The 26,500-nt window shown below is 42.2% G+C and overlaps 1 protein-coding gene across 2 annotated transcripts in view; it reads right to left on the reverse strand.

Annotated features, from left to right (window-relative positions):
- Nucleotides 1–5,840: 5,840 nt before the first annotated feature.
- The window catches only part of CAP2 (cyclase associated actin cytoskeleton regulatory protein 2), a 149,056-nt gene continuing 128,396 nt past the window's right edge, over nt 5,841–26,500 (reverse strand). For both annotated transcript variants that reach the window (XM_034660283.1, XM_019807728.2), the window contains exons 8-13: nt 18,131–18,320; nt 16,960–17,129; nt 15,512–15,635; nt 15,329–15,411; nt 10,508–10,648; nt 5,841–7,567 (exon numbers count right to left, since the gene is read on the reverse strand). In XM_034660283.1, coding sequence (XP_034516174.1) covers nt 7,484–7,567; nt 10,508–10,648; nt 15,329–15,411; nt 15,512–15,635; nt 16,960–17,129; nt 18,131–18,320 — 792 coding nt within the window. In that variant the 3' untranslated portion in view covers nt 5,841–7,483. The remainder of the gene's footprint in view (nt 7,568–10,507; nt 10,649–15,328; nt 15,412–15,511; nt 15,636–16,959; nt 17,130–18,130; nt 18,321–26,500) is intronic.

Raw genomic sequence — 26,500 nt, forward strand, 5'->3', positions numbered from 1 at the left:
GATCCGTGGTTTTTTTTTTTTTTTAAGATTTTATTTATTTATTCGACACAGATAGCGACAGCCAGCGAGAGAGGAAACACAAGCAGGGGGAGGGGGAGAGGAAGAAGCAGGCTCATAGCAGAGGAGCCCGATGTGGGGCTCAATCCCAGAACGCCGGGATCACGCCCTGAGCCGAAGGCAGAGGCTTAACCGCTGTGCCACCCAGGTGCCCCATGATCCGTGTTTTAAACACTAAACAATTTCTTGTCAAATATATATTTATATACTTCTCTATAGAAACAAACATAGTTCTTTTAATGAACATACATTTTATTTTATTTTTAAACATTTTAAAACTGATTTTACATTGTTTAACTTGGCTGTCGAAAGAGTCTTTGGGTAAGCTTTATTTTGTTATTTAATTTTTTTAAAGGAAGTATAATTAACATACAGTGGTATATTAGTTTCAGGTGTACAATATACTGATTCAGCACTTCTGTACATGACTCAGTGGTCACTGTAACGGATGTAGTCACTCTTTGTCCCCAAACAACCTTTTAACAAAACTATTGACTGTATTCCCTGTGCTGTGCTTTTCATCTCTGTGACTTTTTATTTTATAACATTTTAATAAAAATGTTCTTACAATCTGTTTTTCTCACTTAATGTGCACCACTTTCCAAATTACTTGAAGGTATTTCTGGTGATTGAACCAGTAAATCGAAGGGCTCGTTAGGCGGCATATTAGTTTTGGTAGGCAAACTTTTGTGACAAGTAAATTCAAATATGTAATAGTTAAGCACAATACAAACATTTCTTTTTTTTAAATGATTGGCAAGAATTATTTTATGCCTTAATTTGCCACACATATATATTTATATATATATTTAAAATTTTAATTCCAGTATAGTTAACACACATCCTTGTATTAGTTTCAGGTGTACAATACGGCGATTCAACACTTCCGTACATCACTCAGTGCTCATTGTGGTTAAGTGCACTCCTTAATCCCCATCACCTATTTTCCCCAAACCCCCACCTACCTCCCCTTGGGTAACATCAGTTTGTTCTCTATAGTTAAGAGTCTGTTTTTTGTTTTGTTTGCTTGTTTGTTTTATTTCTTAAATTCCACATATGAGTGGAATCATATGGTATTTGTCTTTCTCTGACTGAATTATTTCTCTTAGCATTATACCCTCATTAGATCCATCCATGTTGTTGTAAATAGCAAGAGTTCATTCTTTTTTTATGGCTGAGTAATAGTCCAGTGTGTGTGTGTGTGTGTGTGTGTGTGTGTGTGTGTGTATCACATCTTCTTTCTCCATTCATCTATCAATGGACACTTGGGCTGAAATTTATTTCTCATTTAACTACCTGAAACAGGTTTGGGTCAGTGAGTGGCTGAATTCCTTATTGTGACTCAGGGACACAACTCTCTAACTTGTTATTTTTGCATATTCAGAATATATTGTCGCCTGCATTGTTGAGGCCGGTTGCTGTGTCCAGGGACTGGTGGAAGGGAAGGGGAACATGGAGAAAACACACTGTTTTAAAAAACAGAGTCCTCAAGTGGGATTTGCATGACTCACCTTCCTTCAAGGAGAAGCTAGACAGATGACCATTGGACTGCAAAGGAGGCTGGGAAATGTAGTCTACTAATGAAAGAATTGATTTTGGTGGGCAGCAAGGGACTCTGTCACAGGCAGTTTTGTTATATATTTGTTTAATCATGTCTGAAAAAACATTAACACTTGATCTCATTTTTAAAGAATGATATGTCATTAAAGGTGTCACCAGCATTTGTCAAATGGACAGACCTCAGTTTAGTAGCAGATCCCAAATGGATACCAGATCTGACTCCCATGCCAAAGTTCCTTCTAATTGGTGTAAGATCTACTTTACTATCTTGGAGAGTTAATGAAATAGGAGCCTTTCCTTCCTTGGAAGATAAGCCCTATTGGAAATATGCCTATCTGATGAGATGTTGAAGAGAGACTTATTTCTGAAAACTAGAGTATGGAATTAATTTAATTTGATAAAATAGTTGTATAGCCATTTGGTGGAAGCAGTGTGCAGAATGCAGACCATATTGCTGAGGTAGTTATTTTAGATGCTAACAAATGAGAGAACATTTTGATGACTTCTAAAGAACTAGATTTTAGTCATTAATGATGGGACATCAGTCCCTGAATTCCACATCCACTGAATGGGCTTATATTAAAATATTCCTTATTATTCAAATACCAGCCTGTCAGCAGTGATTGAGTGTATATATAGGGAAGTTTTGACCGCTTATTTAGTGAATGTGGGCAGATAATTTGGATAACTTAGGTTTTCAAATACTATTTTTTTCAATAGGCTTATACAATTGTGTTTTGCTTCAGTTAGAGAAATATCAAAATTTTTGTTTAAATTTACCATTGCAGTCAGGGCTAAAGAAGCAAGATCCGTAATAGTGGAGGAAAATTCCTGGTTATTCCATCCACTTTTTTTTCTATCCTAGGATATGGAGAATACATATAACTTACAACTCCTATAAGTACCATATTGCCATAAATGTATGTCCTTTTCCTGAAAATATATATCGTACATGGCTCTTGTAAAATATTTCTCTAGATCTCTGTACGTTTTTCAGTAATGCTACAGGACTGTGTCTCTAAATATCCATAAAGGATCTAGATTTTATCGTGCTTGATTGCAGAAGGCAGTCACTTCCCTGGAGCTAGCAGTGGGCACCTGCGTAACTGGAATATTTCCCCATGGTTTTTAAACTGAAGAAGAATGCCTGAAGCAGGGGGTGTCATAATATTGGCTCCCTGCAGGGCAGGCTGCTGGGGGACATGTGTCATTAGCTCACCCCTGCTAAGATATGTGTACCATTCATTATGTGTAAACAGGATGATGCCCCATAGGGACAATGAGCAGGGGAAAAAAAAAAAGGTCTTTCCAAACAAATCTCATTTTCCCAAATAAATCTGCAAAATTGTTATGTTCATGAGAAGGCTTTCCATGATAAGTTTATTGATTTATGAGTTGAAGAAATGAGGCCATGTGGTTATTATTAAAAATAACAAAAAATACTTTTTAAATGCATACCTTCTGATTAGTTTCCAAGATGACTTATTGATATCAATGGAAATTATTAACTGAATTTGAATGAAAGAAACCTTTGTGATATTGGCAAATGGGATTTAAAAACGTACATCATGGTTCATTCAGTAAGTGTGATCAATGATGCATTTCTTTCATCTGGAGCTTCCTGTCAGTATGTGATACCATTTTTTGATTATGATGGTCTTAAAAGGTATTGACATAAAGTGGATTTAGAACTCAGATATTCAAAGTTGTACTTTTGGGCAAAAATCATCTTTTTTTAAAGATTTTATTTATTTGAGAGAGAGAGTGAGCAGGAGCGAGAGGGAGAGAGCATGCAAAGCCGACTCCAGCACAGCGCAGAGCCCAACTTGGGGCTCGGTCCCACCACTGCGAGATGATGACACGAGCTGAAACCAAGAGTAGGACGCTCAAGGAACTTAGCCACCCAAGCGCCTCTAAACAAAAATCATTTTTAAATATAAAGTGATAGCTTGTACCAGAGGGAAGCCTGAAAGTAACTGTCTACTGATAGGCAAATGTTACCCTTGGTTAGTTGCAGCATATTCTGTGCCAAGTCACTAAACAAACAGTAGAAGAACAAAAAGCATTTGGAGAAATCTGGATGGATTATCACTGGTTAATTTGAGCTGGCTTACTTTTCACTTGTCGCACAGATATAAGCTGCATCATATACAGAAACACTGAAATGGTTAAACTTGCCAAAGAAGTCTGTGTGAATGCTATTAAATCAACTTGTCTCAGTTGAAGCAATTAAAGCCCTTAAGTTGTATCCGTATCTGAAGTGGTACAGAAAGTGCCAATGGTTTAAAAATAATTGTTTTGAAATGAACATGTTTAATGGAAGTCATTTTTGGAATATGCAACTTAGAAATGCTTCCTAAAGATTTCATGTCAGAGGCAATGGAAAGGACCCATATCCAACTGTGTACTCTTCATTTCCAATTAAATGTCACAAAGATATCCTGAATTAAACACGTTTAAGACTAAAAGATGGTTCCTTCCAGATCTGGTTCTCCTTCAGCAGTTCCCATCAAGGGAAATGTCTGGTTGTTGATCTATGGTGACAACTGACCGCAGCTAGACAGGCAGAGGAGGAAAATACGGATATGTATGGCGAATGTGTATTCACTTTCGCCACGTGGAATGCAGTTGGGACAGGCTGGTAGAAATACTCTCTGGGCAATTGGGAGTTAAGACTCCGGGGAGACGGATTCAGGCTGGGGATGTGGATTTGGCAGTCATCTACATAAGAGTGATAGATGAAGTTAAGGGCGACAAATGAGCATTTGCCGGGGAGAAAAAGAAGGGACGGGAGCCAGAGAAGTTTACTGCATATCACAAAACCAAAAGGAGTTTAACAGGGAAATGGAAGCATCCACAATCTCAGTGGATGAGGAATGACAGAAAGCCACTAGATTTATGTCCTTTGAGAGTTTCAGAAACATGGCGATATTTGAAGCCAAATTAGAGTAGTTACAAAAAAGGGTGTGTGTGTGTGCGCGCGCTAGTCCTTGTTTTACCTCTGTTTGCTTTAGACAAGTTGCTAATGTGACTAGACCTCAGCTCTGACCTCTTTAAAATGAAGGGATTCTTTAGATAAACTCATCTAGACTCTAAGAAGTTGAAGACATTTTCAGTGAATGAAAGAATAAGTGAATAAAACTATATATATTTCCTACCAGTTCTAGAAAGGCTTTCTGTGGATAAGTGGTTAGTAGCCATCCTTCACTTTGAGACGTCTTGTTACGAAAGGAAAACTATCACTAATAGGTTATTTGGTGGAAACTGTATTACCAAGGAAAGGGTTTTCAAAACAACAGATTCTGGGTTATTTTATCATTCAATCCTACAAAATGATACTTTGTAACATTGCAAATCAGAGAGATGCAGGAGACCTTTGGCACTCAATGTTCTGACACTTTTTTTTAATATAATTTTTTATTATGTTAGTTACCATACAGTATATCCTTAGTTTTTGATTTAAAGTTCCATGATTCATTATTTGCGTATAACACCCCGTGCACCATGCAATACGTGCCCTCCTTTTATTTTTTTAATTTTAATGTTTTTTTTGTTTTGGTTTTCAGTGAATATACATGACACACAGTTCTGCTCATGTGGATTTCTTACCCCTTCGACAGTATTTTTTGGGTCATAGCATTGGTAACTTTGGAATTCAATAATATGCAAGAAGGAAAGCATATTGCAAATGCAGCATCGTCTGGATAATCATTTTCCTATACATTGTCAAAGTTGTTTTTTCCCCCACCTTTTAACAAATTCAATCTACTCATAAAACCAGTAGGTGACTTAAGGCCCCAGGGCTGATAAAATAATTGAACCTCAAGTCCAGATTTTTAATATCTGCAGTGAAGCATTTTGAAAGCCTGATGGAAGCCCAAGGCCAGTCGACAGAGTCTAAGAATTTTGAGTGAACTTTTTCAATATAAAATTATTACTATTTAATGGCTAATGTAACATGTCCTTTTTAGTGTCTTTTCTTCCCACTTACAGTTCTTCCTTCCTCCAGAAGTTTATTTACAAATTTATAATTTATTATAATTTTATTACATAAATTTATTTATATTATACATTAAAATACATAGTATATGTATTATTGTATCCTATTAAAAACTAGTGGTGCCTGGGGGGCTCAGTGGTTGAGCGTCTGCCTTCGGCTAAGGTCATCCCAGGGTCCTGAGATGGAGCCCTGAGTCGGGCTCCCTGCTTAGCAGGGAGTCTGCTTCTCCCTCTTCCTCTGCTGCTCACCCTGCTTGTACTCTGTCAAATAAATAGTAAAATCTTTAAAGAGGATTTGAATTATGCAACTCGATTCTAGAATTTTCTGACAGTCATTCCAACTGCAAATGGCTTTATCTGATATCTACCTTGAAGAAGCCATTCTTCAGGGAAACTGATGGCATGCTGGATACATTCTCCAAGCCAACCAGAAGGGCTCAGTTGTCTTTCCTGAATGTAACATATCTGACAAACGAGCAAGGGGCAAGTCAAAGCAGAAAAAAATATTTTTAACAATCAGAATTCATCACAGTATTTAAACAATTAGAATTTTACTTTATTTCAGAATAAGTTTACAGTTGAAAAAAAAAGATATTTACTAAAGCCACATTATTCATATGAACAAAACTTTTATAGCAAAACCTTGGTACATGAGCATTAGTAATTTGAATACTATATGGATATAGAAGATATTTAAAAAACGGAAATGACGTATTCCAAAGGCTGTAGTAGGCACAATATATATGCTTGTATTGGGTCTGCAAGCATTATACTAGAATTCATTACATGTGATCCAAGAAGTTGCAGGTTTTTCAGCACTGTGTACTGAAAAGATACAAAGGAATATCATAGTTTCTCTTATATTGAAAAAGCATGTCCTCTCAATACTACAAAATAGGAGCAGCCAGTCAAACCAACAAACAATTCTTCAGGTTTTGGAAGAAGTATTACAGCTATGGCTTTTTAACATTTTTTTTTTTTTGAGACTGGTTAGAAGTCTGGCAAGTGAAAAAGAAAACAGTCTATAATACAACATCAACGACATAATTTACAAGGCATCTGATATTCAACAGGCTCAAAATTGGGAAACAAAAAATTGAGCTTGATCTTCGAGCAAAATTGCGAGGTACTAGGTACATCTGCTTCCTCCCACCAATCTTTTGGCATAAAAATCTTTCTGCAGAAAAGTAAAAGTTTTCCATGTGACATGACAAAAGAATATTTTAAGATAAATCATTAGAATCTACTTGTAGTTTTTAGTAACTGTGAAGAATACAAGTCTTCTAAGGACCAAGTAACTGGATATTGTCCTTAGGATGGAATTTTCTTATGTTTTTAAAAAATGGGTTGAAATATGTATTCATGCTGACGATGTATACGTGCTGATAAAGGTGAACATTTGGTAAAAATGAGAAAAAAAATGTTGGATTTTTCAGAGCATAACTACTACTACATCGCATAGAAAATGCCTAAAGGTAAAAACGTACATCTTAGATTCTCAGAGGTTTTATTTTTCAACTAGCAGTTAAACATAAGTGTCAAATTGAATCATGCAGTATTTTTACCTATCAGCTACCATGTTAATGATATTAGGGGGACAGAATACTATTTTTACCCCCTTTAAATGTGTAATGCTCACAAGTCATCATGTGGAACTCAAATCACACACAAAGGCAAATCATGAAGACATGTTAAATACTTCAAAATGCCCACAAACGCATGCCAGAAATGATGCTGTCTCTAGAACAAAGAATTGTTGGAGGCCAAAACTAAAGCCGTAGGTGTTACTGCCACTTCTAGGTGTTTAATGCTGCCTTTTTTTTTTTTTTTAATGGGTTCAGGTCAGGGGGTTCGGTCTCTCCGGAGGTTAGCCCATAATTTCTGCAGGTTCGGTGACCAACTTGGATCCATCCCAGGCTGTCTTGAACTGTTCTGGAACAGGAAATTCTCTCTGGAAAAATGCAGAAGAACAAAGTTACTTAACCAAACAGACATAAGGCTGATTAGGGTCATATGGTGGACAATGACATTTAATGGAACCCAAACCTGTGTTGTAGAGAGGTCTTCTGGGTCCTGTGGAGACTTGCATAGTTGTGTGTAGCATCTGTGACTATCTGCTAGCATCATCATTAAAGCTAGAACCTACTAAAACCAGTTAGTCTTCTAGGCACTAGATATATGTGGACTCTCTTAGTCTACAGCCCTGTGAGCTAGGTGTTCTTGAGATGCCATCTAGAGGGCGCAGGTCTGAGAGGTTGAACAGATGGCCAAAGATGGTATTGCAGTAAGCAGAACAGCCAGACTTCAAGCCAGATGGCCTCTCTACCCACTCTCCGCCACATGCAAACGTGCACAGGATCACCTGGGGAGTCTGTTAAAATGCAGATTCTGATTCCGTAGATCGGGGGAAGAGAATGACAATCTGCATTTCCAACAAGTTCCGAGGGGACACTGAGGCTGCGGATCCCTAGTCACACCAAGTGGAAAGGCTTTGCCCCAGCATTCTCTGTATACTCTTTGATGAACTACGAAGATGTGCTCTGGGTTATACATCAATGTGTCACCCTGCATCCAGCCACCCTACTCCTCCCATTGGGAAATACAAGCACCTGCACCACCAGGGAGCGAGGGCAGGGGTTGGCGGGGGCGGGGGGGACACAGTGGGGAAGAACCAAAATAAAAGTAGTTTGGAATCTCTCCTCTCCCCAGAAAGTGATTCTGTAGTCATTTCAGAAAAGGCTAGACAAGGAACAAGAGAGGCAGTCCCCTTAGCCCCGGCTTCTGTGCCCTCCCAGGACGTCGTATGCACACAGCACAGCTGTTAAACCCCAAGTGTCTGATAAGCTGATGCCTCTGCTCCTCCATCAATGAGACGCCATCTTTCAGTGGAACCCCCCATGAGTATACATGCTCTTAGATGGGGGATCCACCTGTGTCTTCTGGAAGTAAACAAGGCTTGGTGCTTGCTCTCAAGTACCAGGCCAGGTAGAGATTGTTCCAGAGTGAAGGTGCTTCTTTGATAGTAAACTATACTATATAGAGCCATCCCACATCTTTTTGGGGAGTGAAGGGATAGTAATATGATGACATTCTTCTCTGGGCATCGGACTTCCTTTGGGATGAATCATTCCCACATCCATTCCCAGATTACAACATCCGTGGCAAGACCTCCGCCTCTCCCTACCACCTCCCACTAGAAAATGTGCTAAGAGGACCACGGAATGAGGGAACAAGATAACCTACCCATAGGGGTTAGAAGCTCGGGTTTAGCCCTATACTCATGCCTTAGGTCAGTGGATCTCCAGCTTGGCTGCACAGCGGAATCACCGAGAAGCTTTAACAAGTGCAGATGCCAGGTACCACGCCCAGGGATGCTAGCTCACTTAGTCTGGAATGCTGATCCAGACCCACCACTTTTCTTAGCAGATCCAGCTCCCACGCAGCAGAGCCTTCTGCTGGAACAGCTGCAAAGGCCAGAGACCCCCCCTAATTTTCGACTCTCCCGTCCCACGCTGCTCTGTACCAGCTTTAGCTCCTCAGTGGTTTTTATTTATTTTATTTTTTATTTATTTTTTTAAAGATTTTTTAATTTCTTTATTCGGCAGAGATAGAGACAGCCAGCGAGAGAGGGAACACAAGCAGGGGGAGTGGGAGAGGAAGAAGCAGGCTCATAGAGGAAGAGCCTGATGTGGGGCTCGATCCCATAACGCCAGGATCACGCCCTGAGCCGAAGGCAGACGCTTAACCGCCGTGCAACCCAGGCGCCCCTCCTCAGTGGTTTCTAGATAGAGAATGTGAGAGGGCTCTTCTCAAGCTCGGGGTGAGGCTAGCCAGAGAGCCGTGAAGCATGGCCTGGTGCTGGCAGACCTTTGTTTTTCAGCCTTCCATGACGGATTCTAGGCTGCATTCTGTAGCACGTGGCTGGGTAGTGCTGAAGAATTTTATTGACAGGTGAGAGGAGAACATTCTGGCACGGTTGCTGTCTGCCTAAGGACACGGCTGGTGACTGACCCACAGGCTGATGGGGTGCCTTCGCAGTTACTTCTCCTCCCGTCCTTCCCTGGGTCACTGTCCCCTGCACAGTTAGAATCAGAGGGCATCATCTCCGGATTTATCTGTACCTCCAAAAGCGACGAGAAGGAAGCAGTAACTTGCTTCCAAAGGGGAAAAGGTGCGAGTCCGCCACACTGCCTGATGCAGCACGTGTGTTCATTTGGACTTCCTTTTCAACGTGGGAGGATGTCTGCATGCTTCTCTTAGAGGCTGCTTTGTTGGGGGAGAGGAATGGTGGCCGAATCACTTAGGCTGGGTTTCTCGGAAGGGTTGGATGGACTCACCGCATCGGAATCACCCGAGATGCCTATTAAAATACAGATGCCCCAGACCCCACCCGAAGCCTCCTGAATCCACCATCCAGGCACAGACTCTGGGAGCTGGCATCTCATGGAGCTTCTCGCCGGATCCTTCCGCTGGGTCTGAGAACCCCTGACATAAGTATCCTTAACAGCAATAGGTCTACTTATCATCATCCGCTTCCCTCCCACTCCCCCCCCCTTTTCTCCCTCCTTTCTGTTTGCCTCCACCAGAGCAAAGGACAATGTTTAGTCCTAAATACCATGAACTCAGACGCGTGAGGTACTATTTGATAAAAGCTAATGCGTGAAGGTAAATTATTAGTGAACTGCCCACAGCATCACACATCGAAGAATGAGCACAGCCAAGACACGAATAGGGGAGAAGCAAGGCGAAAGGCAACTCTCGGAATTCCTCTCCTGCCTGTGAATTACTCCACAAATGAGCTCCTAGGTTGGGAGTTAATGAATCAATCTTTAAGACAGTTACTAAAGAAGGTTCAAGAAAAATTCTTTACCGTCTATTGAAAGGTACTTACATAATCACCATCCTGAGGAACAAGGACATTCATTTCAGACGACTTGGCACTCACGATCTCACAGTCCAGTGCGTCTTCGCTGAGGTATATGTGGCAGCCTTCCGTCTTATTAATGGAAATTGTTGGCACCTTCCCCATTACCTGAAATATTCAAAAGGACAAGCTGGCACCCACATAAATAAAAATTACAATGTCCTCGAATAAAGCACAATCCATGGGCTCCCCCCAGCTTGAGGAAGAGCTGGGTCAGGGCTGGAGAGGCTAGGTAGCGGCACCGTCTCCAGGTGAACCGGTGGGTGTCATCTGGGGACAGAATGAAAGGACCACACAAAGGGATTCAAGCCTCAGGGTCTCTTTTCCTGAGACAAAATAAAGGGATTAATGTGAAAATAGCAGCTAAGTGTTCAGACGAAGTCTCGCAACCCTCTAGTGGATTTGAAACATATATTTGATTTCACGATAAAAGGAACGAGATGCATTTGTTTTTATTTGCTTAAAATTTTAGTTCTGACAAATCTATGAGTCTTGGGTTAAAACAAATACTAATATTGTCATTTAAAAGTAAATACATGATTCTGTAATAGAGTGGATTTTTTTCTTGAACCTAAATAAGAAACACTATAATTCTTTTCACATAAATCTTTTGCTAGATAAAAATCTCACTGGCTGAACGCGAAGCCTGAGTAAGACAATGAGTGTCTAGGTATTTTGAAATGTATTATTAATTCCAGGAGCCAAACGTGGGGACATGGTTCAGGCCACACACTGTATAGATAAACAGGACCATACACAAGAGGGGGTGATTCTTTATATTGTTTACAAACATCTATGTGCTATAAAAATTCTGCTCAGTTTCAAATTTCTCTTTTAATGGGTTTCAGACATTCCCCCTCCTTCCAAATCTCGATAGGGGCAGACTGTTCCCCCAATGACCATATTACAACTCTATAATTTTCCTTCCTGTAATGGTAATTGAAGTGATAAAGACATCTCCTCTTTCACCCTGAAGAAAAGGCTGGATCGCAAACCCAAGGGGCAACTCCCGTTGATGGTGCAGTTGATGTAAAGAATTCCTTAGGGGGATTCTAGCCAGGGCACCACACTTCTCTGTTTTCCCCTCTCTCCATAGAAACTGGACACTGAGTTAGAAATGAGCCCCAGTGCCCCCCCCCCCCAAAGCAGAGGTAGTTCAAGGTCAGGTAAGCACAGGGCTTTGCCATAAACACCCTCAGTAGTAATAACACATAGATCTATACTTCCAGAATGTGTGAGCGGTAATGTTTCGGTAGTTTCTAGATTTGTCTATCTTGGAGTGATGACAAACATCTATGCACTGCCCAGCACGGTATGGGGGGCGAGGCAAGTCGAGAGAAAGGATAAGCTGTCGGGGGATCTTTGGTGATTTGTTCGTGAGGTAGAATGGGGACACGTGAGGCAAGCACATGACGCTCATACACTTTATTTATAAGTTGCCATGTTATATTAAAAATGCTTAAATACCGCATGTATCTGAGAGTCTGAAAAAGCAAGAGCAGACCCTAAAACATCACCCTGATATGGTAAGATTGGTCTTTTCCACAGCGTTTTGGTCAATGCCGCATTAAAATAGATTGTCTGCACGCTTTTCCCCTGTGTGTCCGGGAACACTCTGAGAACAGAGACTGTGTCTTATCAAGAGAACTGGGCCAAAGAGTATCTCCTCTGCCGAGTGACAGGTGGCGGGTGACCTTGCCCAAGCCAGTGCTCTAGCATTTAATACGTTTCTGGATTAGTTAGGGTTTTCATAAATTTGTTTCTCTATAAAAAGATTTTTAGGAGCGCTTGGGTGGCTCAGTCGGTTAAGCATCTGCCTTCGGCTCAGGTCATGATCTCAGGGTCTTGAGATCAAGCCCCATATTGGGCTCCCTGCTCTGTGGGGAGCCTGCTTCTCCCTCTCCCTCTGCCGCTCCCCCTGCTTGTGCTCTGTCTCTTGCTCTGTGTCAAATAAATAAATCAATCTTTTTTTTTTAAAAAAGCTCTTTTAAAAGATTTTATTTTTAAGTAATCTCTACACCCCAGTGTGAAGCTCGAACCCACAACCCTGAGATCAGGAGTGGCGTGTTCCACTGACCGAGCCAGCCAGGTGCCCCACTTTCTAAATCACTTTTAAAAATGGTTACATGGCAATTATTTTTGTGCAGAATTCATAAGTTTAAATTTTTAAGTAGACATATCTTTTTGAATAATTTCTATTACTTCTCAATTTAGAATTATTTCTCCCTCCAAAAATTTCATGAATATTTAAAACTGTTTTCTTCTACTTTTCTATAGCTTCATGTTTTGTACTTAATTCAACTGGTTTTTAATTTTGAACGTGATGTATTTTCATTGAAAAATGCTAACTTCCGGGGCGCCTGGGTGGCTCAGTTGGTTGAGCGTCCAACTCTTGATTTCAGCTCAGGTCGTGATCTCAGGGTCTTGAGATCAAGCCCCACATTGGGCTCTGAGCTCAGCGGGGAGTCTGCTTGGGATTCTCTCCCTCTGCCCCTCCCCCTGCTCCTGTGCTCACTCGCTCTCTTTCAAATAAATACATCTTTTAAAAAATGCTAACTCCTTATATATGGTTTCATCAGTGCTACCCAATCCTAGTTCTGGAAGAATAAAAGGACGCTTGAAATAAACTCTCTAAAATTAAGAGGAGGTAGATTAGATTAGATTATTTCCACGATACTTTTCACCTGGTTAAATATGTGTTCTCACCTCAGTCACAGAATATTATTTCTGAGACTTTGTGGGTTACAAAGTGGGAGAAAGCCTGGATCTTTATGTAGGAACTTCCACCATCCGAAAGAGTTTAGAAATTATGGCCTCATTATTAGGTTTCCATGAGCATATTTCTTCTTGAGGAACTGGACTTCTGATGATGATGAGTGACTTCCTTCCTTAAAATTTTCATGCATAATACTCTGGGAGAAGGAGCATTACTCAATAAACGGATAAATGTGGTTGTCAGAAATGCTAAATTGGGAGGTGGTATTACAGAATACAAGCTTCATGAGGGCAAGGATTTTTGTCTCATTTGCTTACTGGCATTTGTAGAGCCGAGAACAGTGCCCAGCATATCAGATGTGTTCAGTAAACATTCGGCAAACGGATGATCGAGTGCGTGACTCACATTTTAGAACCTAAAGTAGGACCCGAGGATGGTCAAGTCTCCCTGTTTATATGGCGAAGACGACAATATAGTAAGTGCCCGGGAGGAGTTGCTTGGCTGCTCTCTCCTGAAGTGGTTCTCTATCAAGGAATGGAATTTATGACGCCGTGGAAGCAGAATGGTTAGGAGGAAGGGGACGTACACAGACACACTGCAGAGAATACACGGAACTGGAATGTGGAAAAGATACATGGACCCACAGAGCCTATGCGGCAAGAATATTTGGACTTTGGGGTGAGGAGGACTTAGAATCCCTCCAGCTCACCTTGCGTTCCAGGGCAGGGAACTCGGAGTCAGAGGTGAAGCCAACGCCCAAGTGCACGCAGAGGGTAAAGACAGAGCCAGGGCTAGTGCCCAGGGCTCGGGTGCCCAGTGCAGGGCACTTTCCATTAACCGGACCCACACAAAACCAACGTCTTAAATAGCAGTGAGTGAAATGTAAAATGTCCATTCAAATGTACTCTAATTGAAAGTGACAGTAAAAAGCCCAGTAAAACAAGAGAGAAAGATCTATAAAACCAGAATCCAAGGTTCACAAACATTATCAGGAAACATGGGATCATTGTTAATTAACAATACGAAGACAGGAGCGCCTGGCTGACTCCATGTGTACAGCATGTGACTCTTGATCTCGGGGTTGTGAGTTCGAGTCCCATGTTGAGTATAGAGATTACTTAAAAAAAATCTTAAAAACAATATGAAGAGAGTGTAATCAAAGGTGGAAGTTATAATTGGCCAAAGGCAGGAGGTCCTTTAGCTTTTGGCATATTGTAAAATCCCACTGGGTTAAATGAAAACTAATCAGAAGAGTGCACATTTTTTCCTAGTTTGCAAATTCAATTCCAATCCTACTTTCCAGGCTGTTGGTCTGAATATCTCACTGACTTCAGAAAAATTCTTCCTCCTCCTGACTTAGAACCAATACTCCCTCAGCAAAGAAAATTCTCTTCAGGATGGTGCTGTTAGGCTGGAAGAATCTCTTAGTATCTGTGTTCATTCATTAGTTGATGCCTCCCAGTCACCATTTACTAAACATTTATTGGACACCGACTGTGTGCAGGGGCTGTGCCAGTTTCTGTGGCTGTAAAGACTAATTTGTGGCCCTGAACCAGGCATGGTAAACAGCGACTGCAGTGCCAGATAGGATGTGTTCTAAGAGACTGAAGAGGAGGAATGAACACCGTCCAAGAGAGGAGGGGATGACACAGCTGTGTCTGAAGGAAAGGCAAGAGGTGGTTCTCTAGATGGACATGGCCAGCCCCGTGCAGGCAGCTGGACAGTCTGAGCAAAGCTGCAAAGGGGGCAGAGGGCATGGCTGAAAAGGTGACTTATATGGAGGCACCTGGGTGGCTCAGTCGGTTGAGCATCTGACTCTTGGTTTCGGCTCAGGTCACGATCTCAAGGTCATGAGATTGAGCCCCACACTGGGCTCATGCTCAGCCCAGAGTCTGCTTAAGAGTCTCTCTCTCTGCCCCTCCCCCAACTTGCTTCAAGTAAATAAAAAAAAATCTTGAAAGAAAGAGAGAAAGAAAAGAAGGAAGAAAAGAAAAAAAGAAAAGAAAAGAAAGGAAAGGAAAGAAAAGCAAAGAAAAGGAAAAGGGAAAGAAAAGAAAGACAGGGCCCCTTACCTGCATTTGAATATCCTTGGAATTGATGACTTCCACAATGCCTACCACGTTGTCAAACACGAGGCCAAACTTCTTACAATTGTCTAGGAAAAACGAGACAAAGCAAAGCTCTGTTAAACACACCCAGCATGTTTATGCAGAGCAAGCGGGCATAGGAAGCCCAGGGCCCCGGTTCTTCCCTACCAATTGTAATGGAATTGATTTTTCCCTTTATCCGTAGAGTGGACTTGTTGCATCTGAAAATGTAAGCCACTTGCTTCAGTTCCGTCTCGGAAATCACCAGGTCATTTCTGTCCTCGTGGTACTCCTACAATTAAAACACACGCAAACATTGACTCTAAGGACGTATGGAAGGATGGCGTCCATCGCGTGCTGAAATCACTATGGGCTTCAACAATCATTACAGCTTTTCAATATGTTCTTTCCAAACCACTTTTTTTTTTTTTTTTTAAACAGACCAAGCCCCAGGTCTTCCTCTGTTCTTGTAATGATGGGAATGGATGGAACCACTGCCCGGGAGGGGGTTAGGGTCCATTTGCAAACAGTCAAATATCAGGCACCCAGGCTTGTGGGTGGGGGTGGGTGGGAGCTTTCTGTCAAGTCTGTATGCTGAATCTGGCCTTCACCCTGCAGCAAAATGTGCCACATCAAATATGAGTTGGGCAAATAGGCTGGTGACAACAGTGCTGTAAGCCCATGTGCACTGACAGCCCAACACAACCTCTCTGGGGACCTTGCTCCTGCACCTTTGGGGAAGCTCCCTGGACTGTCAGGAGGCACCAGCTTTCATGCAAGTTTGAAGTCCCTTTGTCCTGTTCACACTATGGCTGCAAGTGCTGGGTGGCTCGCTTAGGTTACGTTTGTGCCTCTGTCAGTGGGACAGAACATCCTACAACCAGAACGGGGCACAGATTAAAAGTTTATGTCAATTAGAGACCGCAAGTAGAAAGGTGGATGCCAGGGCTGAGGTCTGGGGGGGATGGGGAGTGGTTCTTTGAGGGGCTCAAGGTTCCAGTGTTCAAGATGGGAGCAGTTCTCTGGATGGATGGGCTGATGGCCGCGCAGCAACACGAATGCACTTCTTGTCCGGGAGTCATTACATACACTTGGATGTTAAGATGGTAAATGTTATGTTCTGTGATTTTTACCACAATTTAAAAAAATAATTTTGGGGCGCCTGGGTGGCACAGCGGTTAAGCGTCTGCCTTCGGCTCAGGGCGTGATCCCGGCGTTATGGGATCGAGCCCCACATCAGGCTCCTCTGCTATGAGCCTGCTTCTTCCTCTCCCACTCCCCCTGCTCGTGTACCCTCTCTTGCTGGCTGTCTCTATCTCTGTCAAATAAATAAATAAAATCTTTAAAAAAAAATAAAAATAAAAATAAAAAAATAATTTTAAAACGTTGAGGAAAACGATGCATAACGCATAGTGAAAAACAACAGAAGTTGACGAAAGCATTCAGAAATGCCCTGGTTTCTACTCTAAGCAGTGTCTTGTGCCTTTGTCACTTCACTCAGAAACCCTTAAGATCCTGGTAAACGGTTTAACCTTAGTAACCCTTAGATCCTAGTCAACGGTTGAGCAATGGTCCTTTCACTGTGTCAGGAATAAAGAGTAAAGGGCTTCACTCACCACTCTCCATTTCTTTCCTTCCAACTCGAACACAGGAGCGTGTTTCTGAGGAGGGTGAGGAGCCCTGAGGCCTGGAGCATGGCTTTTGGTAGGAGATGGAATTTGTCCTCCTTGAGCCCGTAGACTGGGATTCTTGTATGTCTTCTGGTCATCTGTGATGTGCCGGAGTCCTGGGAAGGTAACACATAGCCACGTCTCTTAGTATTTTATGCAAAAGGAAATGTCCCTAACTTCTTAGATCAATGTGGTGTAAATAGCACAAGAAATTTTGATAATGCCATTGTCATAACAATCTAGCATTCTCTCAAGGTTTACAATAGGCAGAGTGTGAGGCCGTATAAATTTAGAGTTAATTAGAAGCACTGTAAATGTTTTTTAAATTGGAGGAACCTCTTTTTTAAGGAGGTAAGATGATAGATAAAAATTCTACAAAAAGCAAAGCACTTGGCCAAAAAGGATCACATGATTTACTTCTTTTCTCGTGGCTACATCATTCCCCAGGTGCCTACAAAGATATGGCAGCCCAGCAAGTCTGTGTCAGAGTACAGAGTTGACGTCAGGGTTATGAATCCATTCCTCTACTTTGCAGATAAGGGGACAGCCCAGCCAGCTGGACCCAGAGAAAAATTTAGAATTTGAGGCTCTTAGCTTCTAGCCCCCAGTGCACAAGGACAACTATACAATAATTCCTATTACCTGTCTAAAGCAAAGATGCATTTGCATAAACCTTATTGTTTAGAATGCATGTACATACTGATATATTTTAAATGTCGTATGATTGTAAAAAAAACCTGATCATTGTAAGGACAAAAGTACTTCAATGATATAATTATTTGGCAAGCCTGTACAGTGCTTGAGGACAGAGGTACGCTTGCTTGTCATTTTATTTCACTCAATCTTAATGCCTTGGTTGTAGATGGTGTCAGAGCATCAGAGGCTTAAGTGGTGGTGCAGTGCAGTGGTCCACTTAGAACCCAGAGTCTCTGAGTTCTTGCTGGTCCACGCCAATAGCCCACTGAGCCCATCTGCCTCAAGATGAAGAACCTTGCAGGCTTCTGCTTTCCCAACAGCAGCTCCCTGTGTGTTGGGGATGGGGATGGAATGATGCATTGTGGGCTCTGGGGGATCTGCGTGCCTGGAATCAGAGGGAGCCAGCATCAAGTTTTCTCACCTTTCGTAATTCCTTCTCCTTGGTTAAGTTGGGCGAATAGAGCAGAGCGTGAAGGGGAGGACTCCTCTCTTTTGCCTTCATTCTCGAAGAGTGGAGGGGGCCCTGGGGGAGGTGGAGGAGGGGGGGGTGGAGGAAGGCCAGGCCCAGGGGAGAGGACAGACAGTGCTGATGCCGTTGATGCTACTGGACCCTGTGCGAGAGAGAAGATGGAAAGTGTTGTCTTCAGACTGATGCCCTCACTGAGAGCTGGGATTCTGCTGACATCACTCAGAACCTGTTACCAATGAGGAAGTAGGGTTCAACACAACGGGCACTGAGGGGGCACACCTGTGCATCACGGGAGGACCGGGACCGAGGTGGGGCCCTACCTTGGGAATGGAGTGTGACTGAGCTGTACAGCCCTGTTGGTGGAAACTGGGTTCCTGCCGCCAACTCAGAGGCAAACAAAGCCACATTCACAGGGTCACGTCCAAAGCTCGGGACTTGAATCAAACCAGCCTTGGCCAATTGAGAATCATAAGAAAAATGTAGTCCAACTGATAAGAGGATTCGAGTTTTTGGGCCCCTGGGAATTGCAACCACCAATGAGACAGAGAGATGAGTGGAAAACACTCAGCGGTTATTAGGCGTTTTTGAACCTCTTTTGAGGAGCTCAAGAAAGAGATACTCGAACTCTTCCACTGGAACTCATTTTTTAACGCCTCAAACTGACCTCCAAGCAAGGGCCTTGTGTGACCTGAATGCCTGTCAAATCTGAAAGTGACCAGGGTCCAGGACCCATCTGATGCTTTCGTTCATCTCATGCTGATGGTGAACTGACTAAAACCTGAATCGTTTCTGAGCAAGATCTATGCTTACGCTTACTTTTGCTGCTATGTGAAATTCAAATTTTTTAAAAAAGATATTATTTATTATTTTAGAGCATGAGCAGGGGGAGGGGCAGAGGGAGATAATCTCCAGCAGACTCCCTGATGAGCTCAGAACCCAATGACACAGGACTCGATCCCATGACCCTGAGATGACGACCTGAGCCAAAACCAAGAGTTGGATGCTTAGCCGACTGAGCCACCCAGGCGCCCCATGAAAATCAAATATTATTTCAGTATGAAGTTCTAACAAATTTATATGACAGTAAAAGGTGCTAGACAATAGAGGAATATGTTTAAGGTTTTGAGACCCCCCCAAACTTAAAACTTGTAGGATAGAAGCACACATAGGCCACAAACTTGGGTGATACGCTATTTTACTTTAAAGCCTGAAGTAGAACTGTATACCTATGATAAGGAATTACAAGTTAGATCAATTAAAAAATAGTCAGGAAAATTAGGGGCACCTGGGTGGCTCAGTCAGTTAAGTGTCCGACCTTTAAAAAAATTTTTTTAAAAAGATTTATTTATTTGAGAAAGAGAGAGAGAGAGTGCAAGCAGGGGGAGGGACAGAGGGAGAGAGAGAACAAGAATCTCAGGCTGATTTCCCACTAAGCGTGGAGCCCAACGGCTGTTTGATCCCACAAGGCAGAGATGATGACCTCAGCAGAAATCCAGAGCCGGCCACAAACCGACTGAGCCACCCGGGCGCCCCCAAGTGTCCGACTCTCTCTCTCTCAAATAAATAAATAAATCTTTGAAAAATGGTCAGGAAACTTAAAAAAGTTTGAGAGTGATGGAAATGTGGTTTAGGCTCATATGTTTCCAATACCAAATACAAAATGGAGAGCACGTGCGTGCTAAATATCAACAAAAACAGCATATTCTCATTTTCAAAAACAACTCCGTGTTCCAAAGTGTCAATATCGGGAAGTTTTAATCTGTAGTAGTTTTCAGTTGAAATTAAAAAAAATGCTATTTTCAAAGTACTTATATAATCCTTATGAAGTGTAGAATTACTCTAAAAATAAAAGATTCTTCTCTTACTCAGAATGCACGTCTTAAAAACTGAGTAGGTTGGCGGTCTCGTCTCCTGAAGATATAATTTGTGATGGTTTCTTGTTTCTAAGGAAGACCAGCCTGACTCCATCAGGATCCTTGGGTCAAGCAGATTATCACTGCCCAACTGTTGAGACTGGCCGATTTTTTTTTTTTTTAAGTATCTTAAATGTTTACTGTTATGCTGCTGGGGTGAAATCTGAGAATTTGCTCTGAATCATAAGTAGCGTATAAGCTGAGATTTGCACATCAAACAATATTCCGGTGCTCACTTCCAGATGTTAAGAGCCCCCAAGTATTACTTTTACCCATAAGCACATAATAACTCACACGGTGAGTGAGAGCCGGACCCCCTCCTCAGATCCGAAACACTGCAGCTTTCTAGTCCTATTTTGTGGAAAGGAGAGAGGGTACTGGCTTCTATATCCTAGAATGATTTAGATAGTGCCTCGCTCTCAGAATTCAGTCTCTTTCCAAGAGCCATTAGAGGACAATGAAACCAATAAGCCCCATATTCAACTTTTTGGAACTTTGATACCTTCAGACGGCTGACCTGGGAACACCAAACAAAGAATGTACTACAACAATGGCTGAATATAAAAGCTAAAAAATAAAGAGAGCTCAGGACCAGCTGAAACTCTCCACTCTTCCTTGTAGCTTCAGCTCATTCCTGCAGCAGCCCCAGAGAGAGCACAAAACTAGGCTCTGGTCTCCGAGCGCACTTGACAGTGAGCTTTCAGGCACTTTACTGCAGACCCGTCCTCAAAAGCAAACGTGTCAGCCACTCCCTTCACAGGACTGGGGGCCGTCCCTTGTAGTACAACCTGTCTCTGCCTCTTCCTCCTCTTCTCCTCCCCCCGGATATCACAGCCCAGCATGCATCTTCAGGCGTCCCAGTAGAAAAAGAGGGAAGATGGTCAGGGAAGGGAAGGGAGCCAAGAATTCTGGAAAGTCTCCTGTGTGCCAAGTGCTGACTGCTTCCATTCATTTAACAGATATTTAATGCCCAGTAGAGGACAGGCTCTATGCCAGGGGTTCCCAAACCTGTGTGAACATTAGAATCATTCGGGGGATCTGTTCGAAATTCGAAAGCCCAGTCCTCATTCCAGAAACGCGCTCTGGGGAGGTGAGACATGAGCATCTGTACTGTTTGAAGCTCCCAAGGTGATTCCAATAGGCGGACAAGTTTGGGAAGAATCACCCCAGGCTACGTGCTGAGGTTAATCTTAGTTCTCATAATGGTATTACTAGGACTGTCTTGAAATCCCTCTGTAACAGAAAACAAAGCAGGAAATGAGAAGAACTGACCCAATAGTAAATGCCCAGTAAGTGGCAGAGACAGAATTCGAGCACATATCTGCTTGATTCTAAAGCCTTCTTCAGTGAAATCTTGTATATTATATTCAGAATTTTAAAAAAAAGTCACTAGTGTAATGAAAGAACCAGAGATCTGGGCTCCTCAACACATATGCAGTGTTGCTCTCGGGGCTCTGGCTCGAATATACATGACGGAAGTATGGGGAGGTGGTGTCATAACTGGCTTAATTTGTATCTCCACTATGCCTTGCTCTGTTCCTCTAATGCCCCAGTGGCTGACCAAGCCCCTACAGCCAACTCTGGAACCAGGACCCCTATATCCTATGGAGACATTGGAAGTCTTGGGTTTGAAACCCGCACCTTGGCATCAAGTCATTCTTCGTGCTGGTTTGTTGTGACTCTACGCCCCTGGTGCTAGAAACTGGCCTCTTGCCTTATTCATATTTCCTGAGTACCTGCTGGTTCCAGTAATGGGGAATTTGCACCTGAATCTTGATTCCTTGCCTAGTGCTCAAGTCTTTCTGGGATAGGGACGGCCCCCCCCCCGCCCGCCCGGGGACTGAGATTCAAGGACATCGCCTCTCGATGTGATTTCCTTTTAGAGCTAACGCACCAGGTTGTGTAGACTGAATGAGAAGCAGTGGATCGGCTCAGGGCCTAGAGCCTCTGTCGCTGTTGAGTGAGGCACTATGTCCTCCTGTCACTGGGATGGAGGCCCCGTGGGAAGCAGAGCACAGAGAAGGAAGGAGCACTGGAGGAGGACATGGTGGCTCTGTGAGCTGGGTAACTACAGGGACAGAGAAGGACGGCTCCCTGATGGGCAAGCTTGCCTGGAGGTGCCGAGAACGAGCCCTGGGAAGAGCATCTGGACCAACAGTACCTGGTCCAGAGCCTTGAGAGGGTCCTGGGAGAGTCACAGGGGTGGCATTTAATTAGCCTGCAGACTGCATTCATTTCTCAGAATAGAGGGTATGGGGTCAGATGTGCACATGCGGACTGAGATAAAGACATTTAGGGGCACCTGGCTGGCTCAGTCGGTTAAGCGTCTGCTTTTTTTTTTTTTTTTTAAAGATTTTATTTATTTATTTGAGAGAGCAAGAATAGAGGGAGAGGGAGAAGCAGACTCCACGCTGAGCAGGGAGCCCAATGTGGGACACGATCCCAGGACCCCGAGATCATGACCTAAGCGGAAGGCAGATGCTTAACTGACTGAGCCACCCCAGGTGCCCCGAGAGTCTGACTCTTGATCTCAGTTCAGGTCTTGATCTCAGGGTTGTGAGAGCATGAAGCCTACTTAAATAAATAAAATAAAATAAAGTAAAATAAAAACATTTAACAAAAGATGTTGTTTATTTGCATATTACCTGAATATTTCTTTTTTTTTTTAAATTTTATTTTATTATATTGTGTTAATCACCATACAGTACATCCCCAGATTCCGATGTAAAGTTTTGATGCTTCATTAGTTGCGTATAACACCCAGTGCACCATGCAATACGTGCCCTCCTTACTACCCATCACCAGTCTATCCCATTCCCCCACCCCCTCCCCTCTGAAGTCTTCAGTTTGTTTCTCATAGTCCATAGTCTCTCATGTTTCATTCCCCCTTCTGATTACCCCCCTTTTCTTTATCCCTTTCTTCCCCTACCGATCATCCTAGTTCTTATGTTCCATAGATGAGAGAAATCATATGATAATTGTCTTTCTCTGCTTGACTTATTTCACTTAGCATTATCTCCTCCAGTGCCGTCCATGTTGCAGCAAATGTTGAGAATTCGTTCTTTCTGATAGCTGAGTAATATTCCATTGTATATATGGACCACAGCTTCTTAATCCAGTCATCTGTTGAAGGGCATCTCGGCTCCTTCCATGATTTGGCTATTGTGGACAATGCAGCTATGAACATTGGGGTGCATATGGCCCTTCTCTTTACTACGTCTGTATCTTTGGGGTAAACACCCAGTAGTGCAATGGCTGGGTCATAGGGTAGTTCAATTTTTAACTTTTTAAGGGACCTCCACACTGTTTTCCAGAGTGGCTGTACCAACTTGCATTCCCACCAACAATGTAGGAGGGATCCCCTTTCTCCACATCCTCTCCAACAATTGTTGTTTCTTGCCTTGTCTATCTTTGCCATTCTAACTGGCGTAAGGTGGTATCTCAGTGTGGTTTTGATTTGAATTTCCCTGATGGCTAATGATTTTGAACATTTTTTCATGTGTCTGTTAGCCATTTGTATGTCTTCATTGGAAAAGTGTCTGTTCATATCTTCTGCCCATTTTATGATTTGTTTATTTGTTTCTCGTGTATTGAGTTTGAGAAGTTCTTTGTAGATCTTGGATACCAGTCCTTTATCTGTGGTGTCCTTTGCAAATATATTCTCCCATTCCGTGGGCTGTCTCTTAGTTTTTTTGACTGTTTCCTTGGCTGTGCAGAAGCTCTTTATCCTGATAAAGTCCCATAAGTTCATTTTATCTTTTATTTCTCTTGCCTTTGGCGATGTGTCGTGAAAAAGGTTGCTCTGGCCGATGTCATAGAAGTTGTTGCCTATGTTCTCCTCTAGAATTTTGATGGATTCCTGTCTCACATTGAGGTCTTTCATCCATTTGGAGTTTATTTTTGTGTATGGTGTGAGAGAGTGGTCAAGTTTCATTCTTTTGCATGTAGCTGTCCAATTTTCCCAGCACCATTTATTGAAGAGACTGTCTTTTTTCCACCGGATGTTTTTTCCTGCTTTATCAAAGATTAGTTGCCCAAAGAGCCGAGGGTCCATTTCTGGGTTCTCTATTCTGTTCCATTGGTCGATGTGTCTGTTTTTGTGCCAGTACCATGCTGTCTTTGTGATCACAGCTTTGTAGTACAGCTCGAAATCCGGCATTGTGATGCCCCCAGCTTTGTTTTTCCTTTTCAACAGTTCCTTGGAGATTCGGGGCCTTTTCTGGTTCCATACAAATTTAAGGACTATTTGTTCCAGTTCTTTGAAAAATGTCCTCGGTATTTTGATCGGGATAGCATTGAAAGTGTAGATTGCTCTGGGTAGTATGGACATTTTAACTATGTTAATTCTTCCAATCCATGAGCATGGAATATTTTTCCATCTTTTTATGTCTTCCTCAATATCTTTCAAAAGTGATCTATAGTTTCTAGGATATAGGTCCTTTACGTCTCTGGTTAAGTTAATTCCAAGGTAACGTATGGTTTTTGGTGTTATTGTAAATGGGATGGATTCCCTAATTTCTCTTTCTTCAGTCTCGTTATTCGTGTATAGAAATGCAACTGATTTCTGGGCATTGATTTTGTATCCTGCCACCTTACTGAATTGTTCTATAACTTCTAATAGTTTGGGAGTGGATTCCTTTGGGTTTTCCATATAGAGTATCATGTCATCTGCAAAGAGAGACAGTTTGACTTCTTCTTTGCCGATTTGGATACCTTTGATCCCTTTTTGTCTTCTGATTGCTGTTGCAAGGACTTCTAGTACTATGTTGAATAATAGTGGCGAGAGTGGGCATCCTTGTCGTGTTCCTGATCTTAAGGGAAAGGCTTCCAGCTTTTCCCCATTGAGAATAATGCTTGCAGTAGGCTTTTCATAGATGGCTTTTATGAGATTGAGAAATGTACCCTCTATTCCTACACTCTGAAGGGTTTTAATCAGGAAAGGATGCTGTATTTTGTCAAATGCTTTTTCTGCATCAATTGAGAGGATCATATGGTTCTTGAGTCTTTTCTTGTTGATATGATGTATCACATTGATTGATTTGCGAGTGTTGAACCATGCTTGCATCCCAGGTATGAATCCCACTTGGTCATGATGGATAATCCTTTTAATGTACTGTTGGATTCTATTAGCAAGGATCTTGTTGAGGATTTTGGCATCCATATTCATTAGAGAAATCGGTCTGTAATTCTCCTTTTTGAGGGGGTCTTTGCCTGGTTTGGGGATCAAGGTAATATTAGCCTCATAGAATGAGTTTGGTAGCTTTCCTTCTGTTTCTATTTTTTGAAATAGCTTTAGGAGAATAGGTATTATTTCTTCTTTGAATGTTTGGTAGAATTCCCCAGGAAAACCGTCTGGGCCTGGAGTTTTATTATTTGGAAGGTTGTTTATCACTGACTCAATTTCTTCATAGTTAATTGGCCTATTTAAGAAATCTATTTCTTCCTGTTTCAGTCTTGGTAGTTTATAGGTTTCCAGGAAGGCCTCCATCTCTTCCAGATTGTTTAGTTTTTTGGCATATAGCTGTTGATAAAAGTTTCTAATAATCCTTGCAATTTCAATGGTGCTGGTCGTGACCTCTCCCTTTTCAGTCATAATTTTAATAATCTCAGTCCTTTCTCTTTGTTTTTGGACAAGTTTTGCCAGTGGTCTATCAATTTTATGGATTCTCTCAAAGAACCAGCTTCTAGTCCTGTTGATCTGCTCTACTGTGCTTCTGGTTTCTAATTCATTGATTTCTGCTCTAATCTTGGTCAACTCCTTCCTTGTCAGTGGGTTAGGCCTGTCCCTCTGTTGCTGTTCCAGTTTCTTGAGGTGAGAATATAGAAACTGCATTTTAGATTTTTCTATTCTTTTGAGTGAGGCTTGGATGGCTATGTATTTCCCCCTTAGGACTGCCTTTGCAGTATCCCATAGGTTTTGGACCGTTGTGTATTCATTCTCGTTGGTCTCCATAAATTGTTTAATTTGTTTTTTGATTTCCTGGTTTATCGAGTCATTCTTGAGCAGGATGGTTCTTAGCCTCCAAGTGTTTGAGTTTCTTCCAGGTTTTTCCTTGTGGTTGAGTTCCAATTTCAGAGCGTTGTGGTCTGAGAATATGCAGGGGATAATTTCAATCTTTTGGTATTGGCTGAGACCTGTTTTGTGTCCCAGAGCATGATCTATTCTTGAGAATGTTCCATGGGCATTTGAATAGAATGAGTATTCTTTGGTTCTGGGGTGTAGTGTTCTATATATATCTATGAGGTCCAACTCGTCGAGTATGGCATTCAAAGCCTTTGATTCTTTGCTTAGTTTTTGCCAGGGTGTTCTGTCTATTTCTGATAGTGGGGTGTTGAGGTCCCCTACTATTACTGTGTTCTTATCTATATGTCTCTTTATTTTGGTTAAGAGTTGGCTTGTGTATCTTGC

This window comes from Ailuropoda melanoleuca, chromosome 5 (genome assembly GCF_002007445.2).
Source record: "Ailuropoda melanoleuca isolate Jingjing chromosome 5, ASM200744v2, whole genome shotgun sequence".
Classification (NCBI taxonomy): domain Eukaryota; kingdom Metazoa; phylum Chordata; class Mammalia; order Carnivora; family Ursidae; genus Ailuropoda; species Ailuropoda melanoleuca.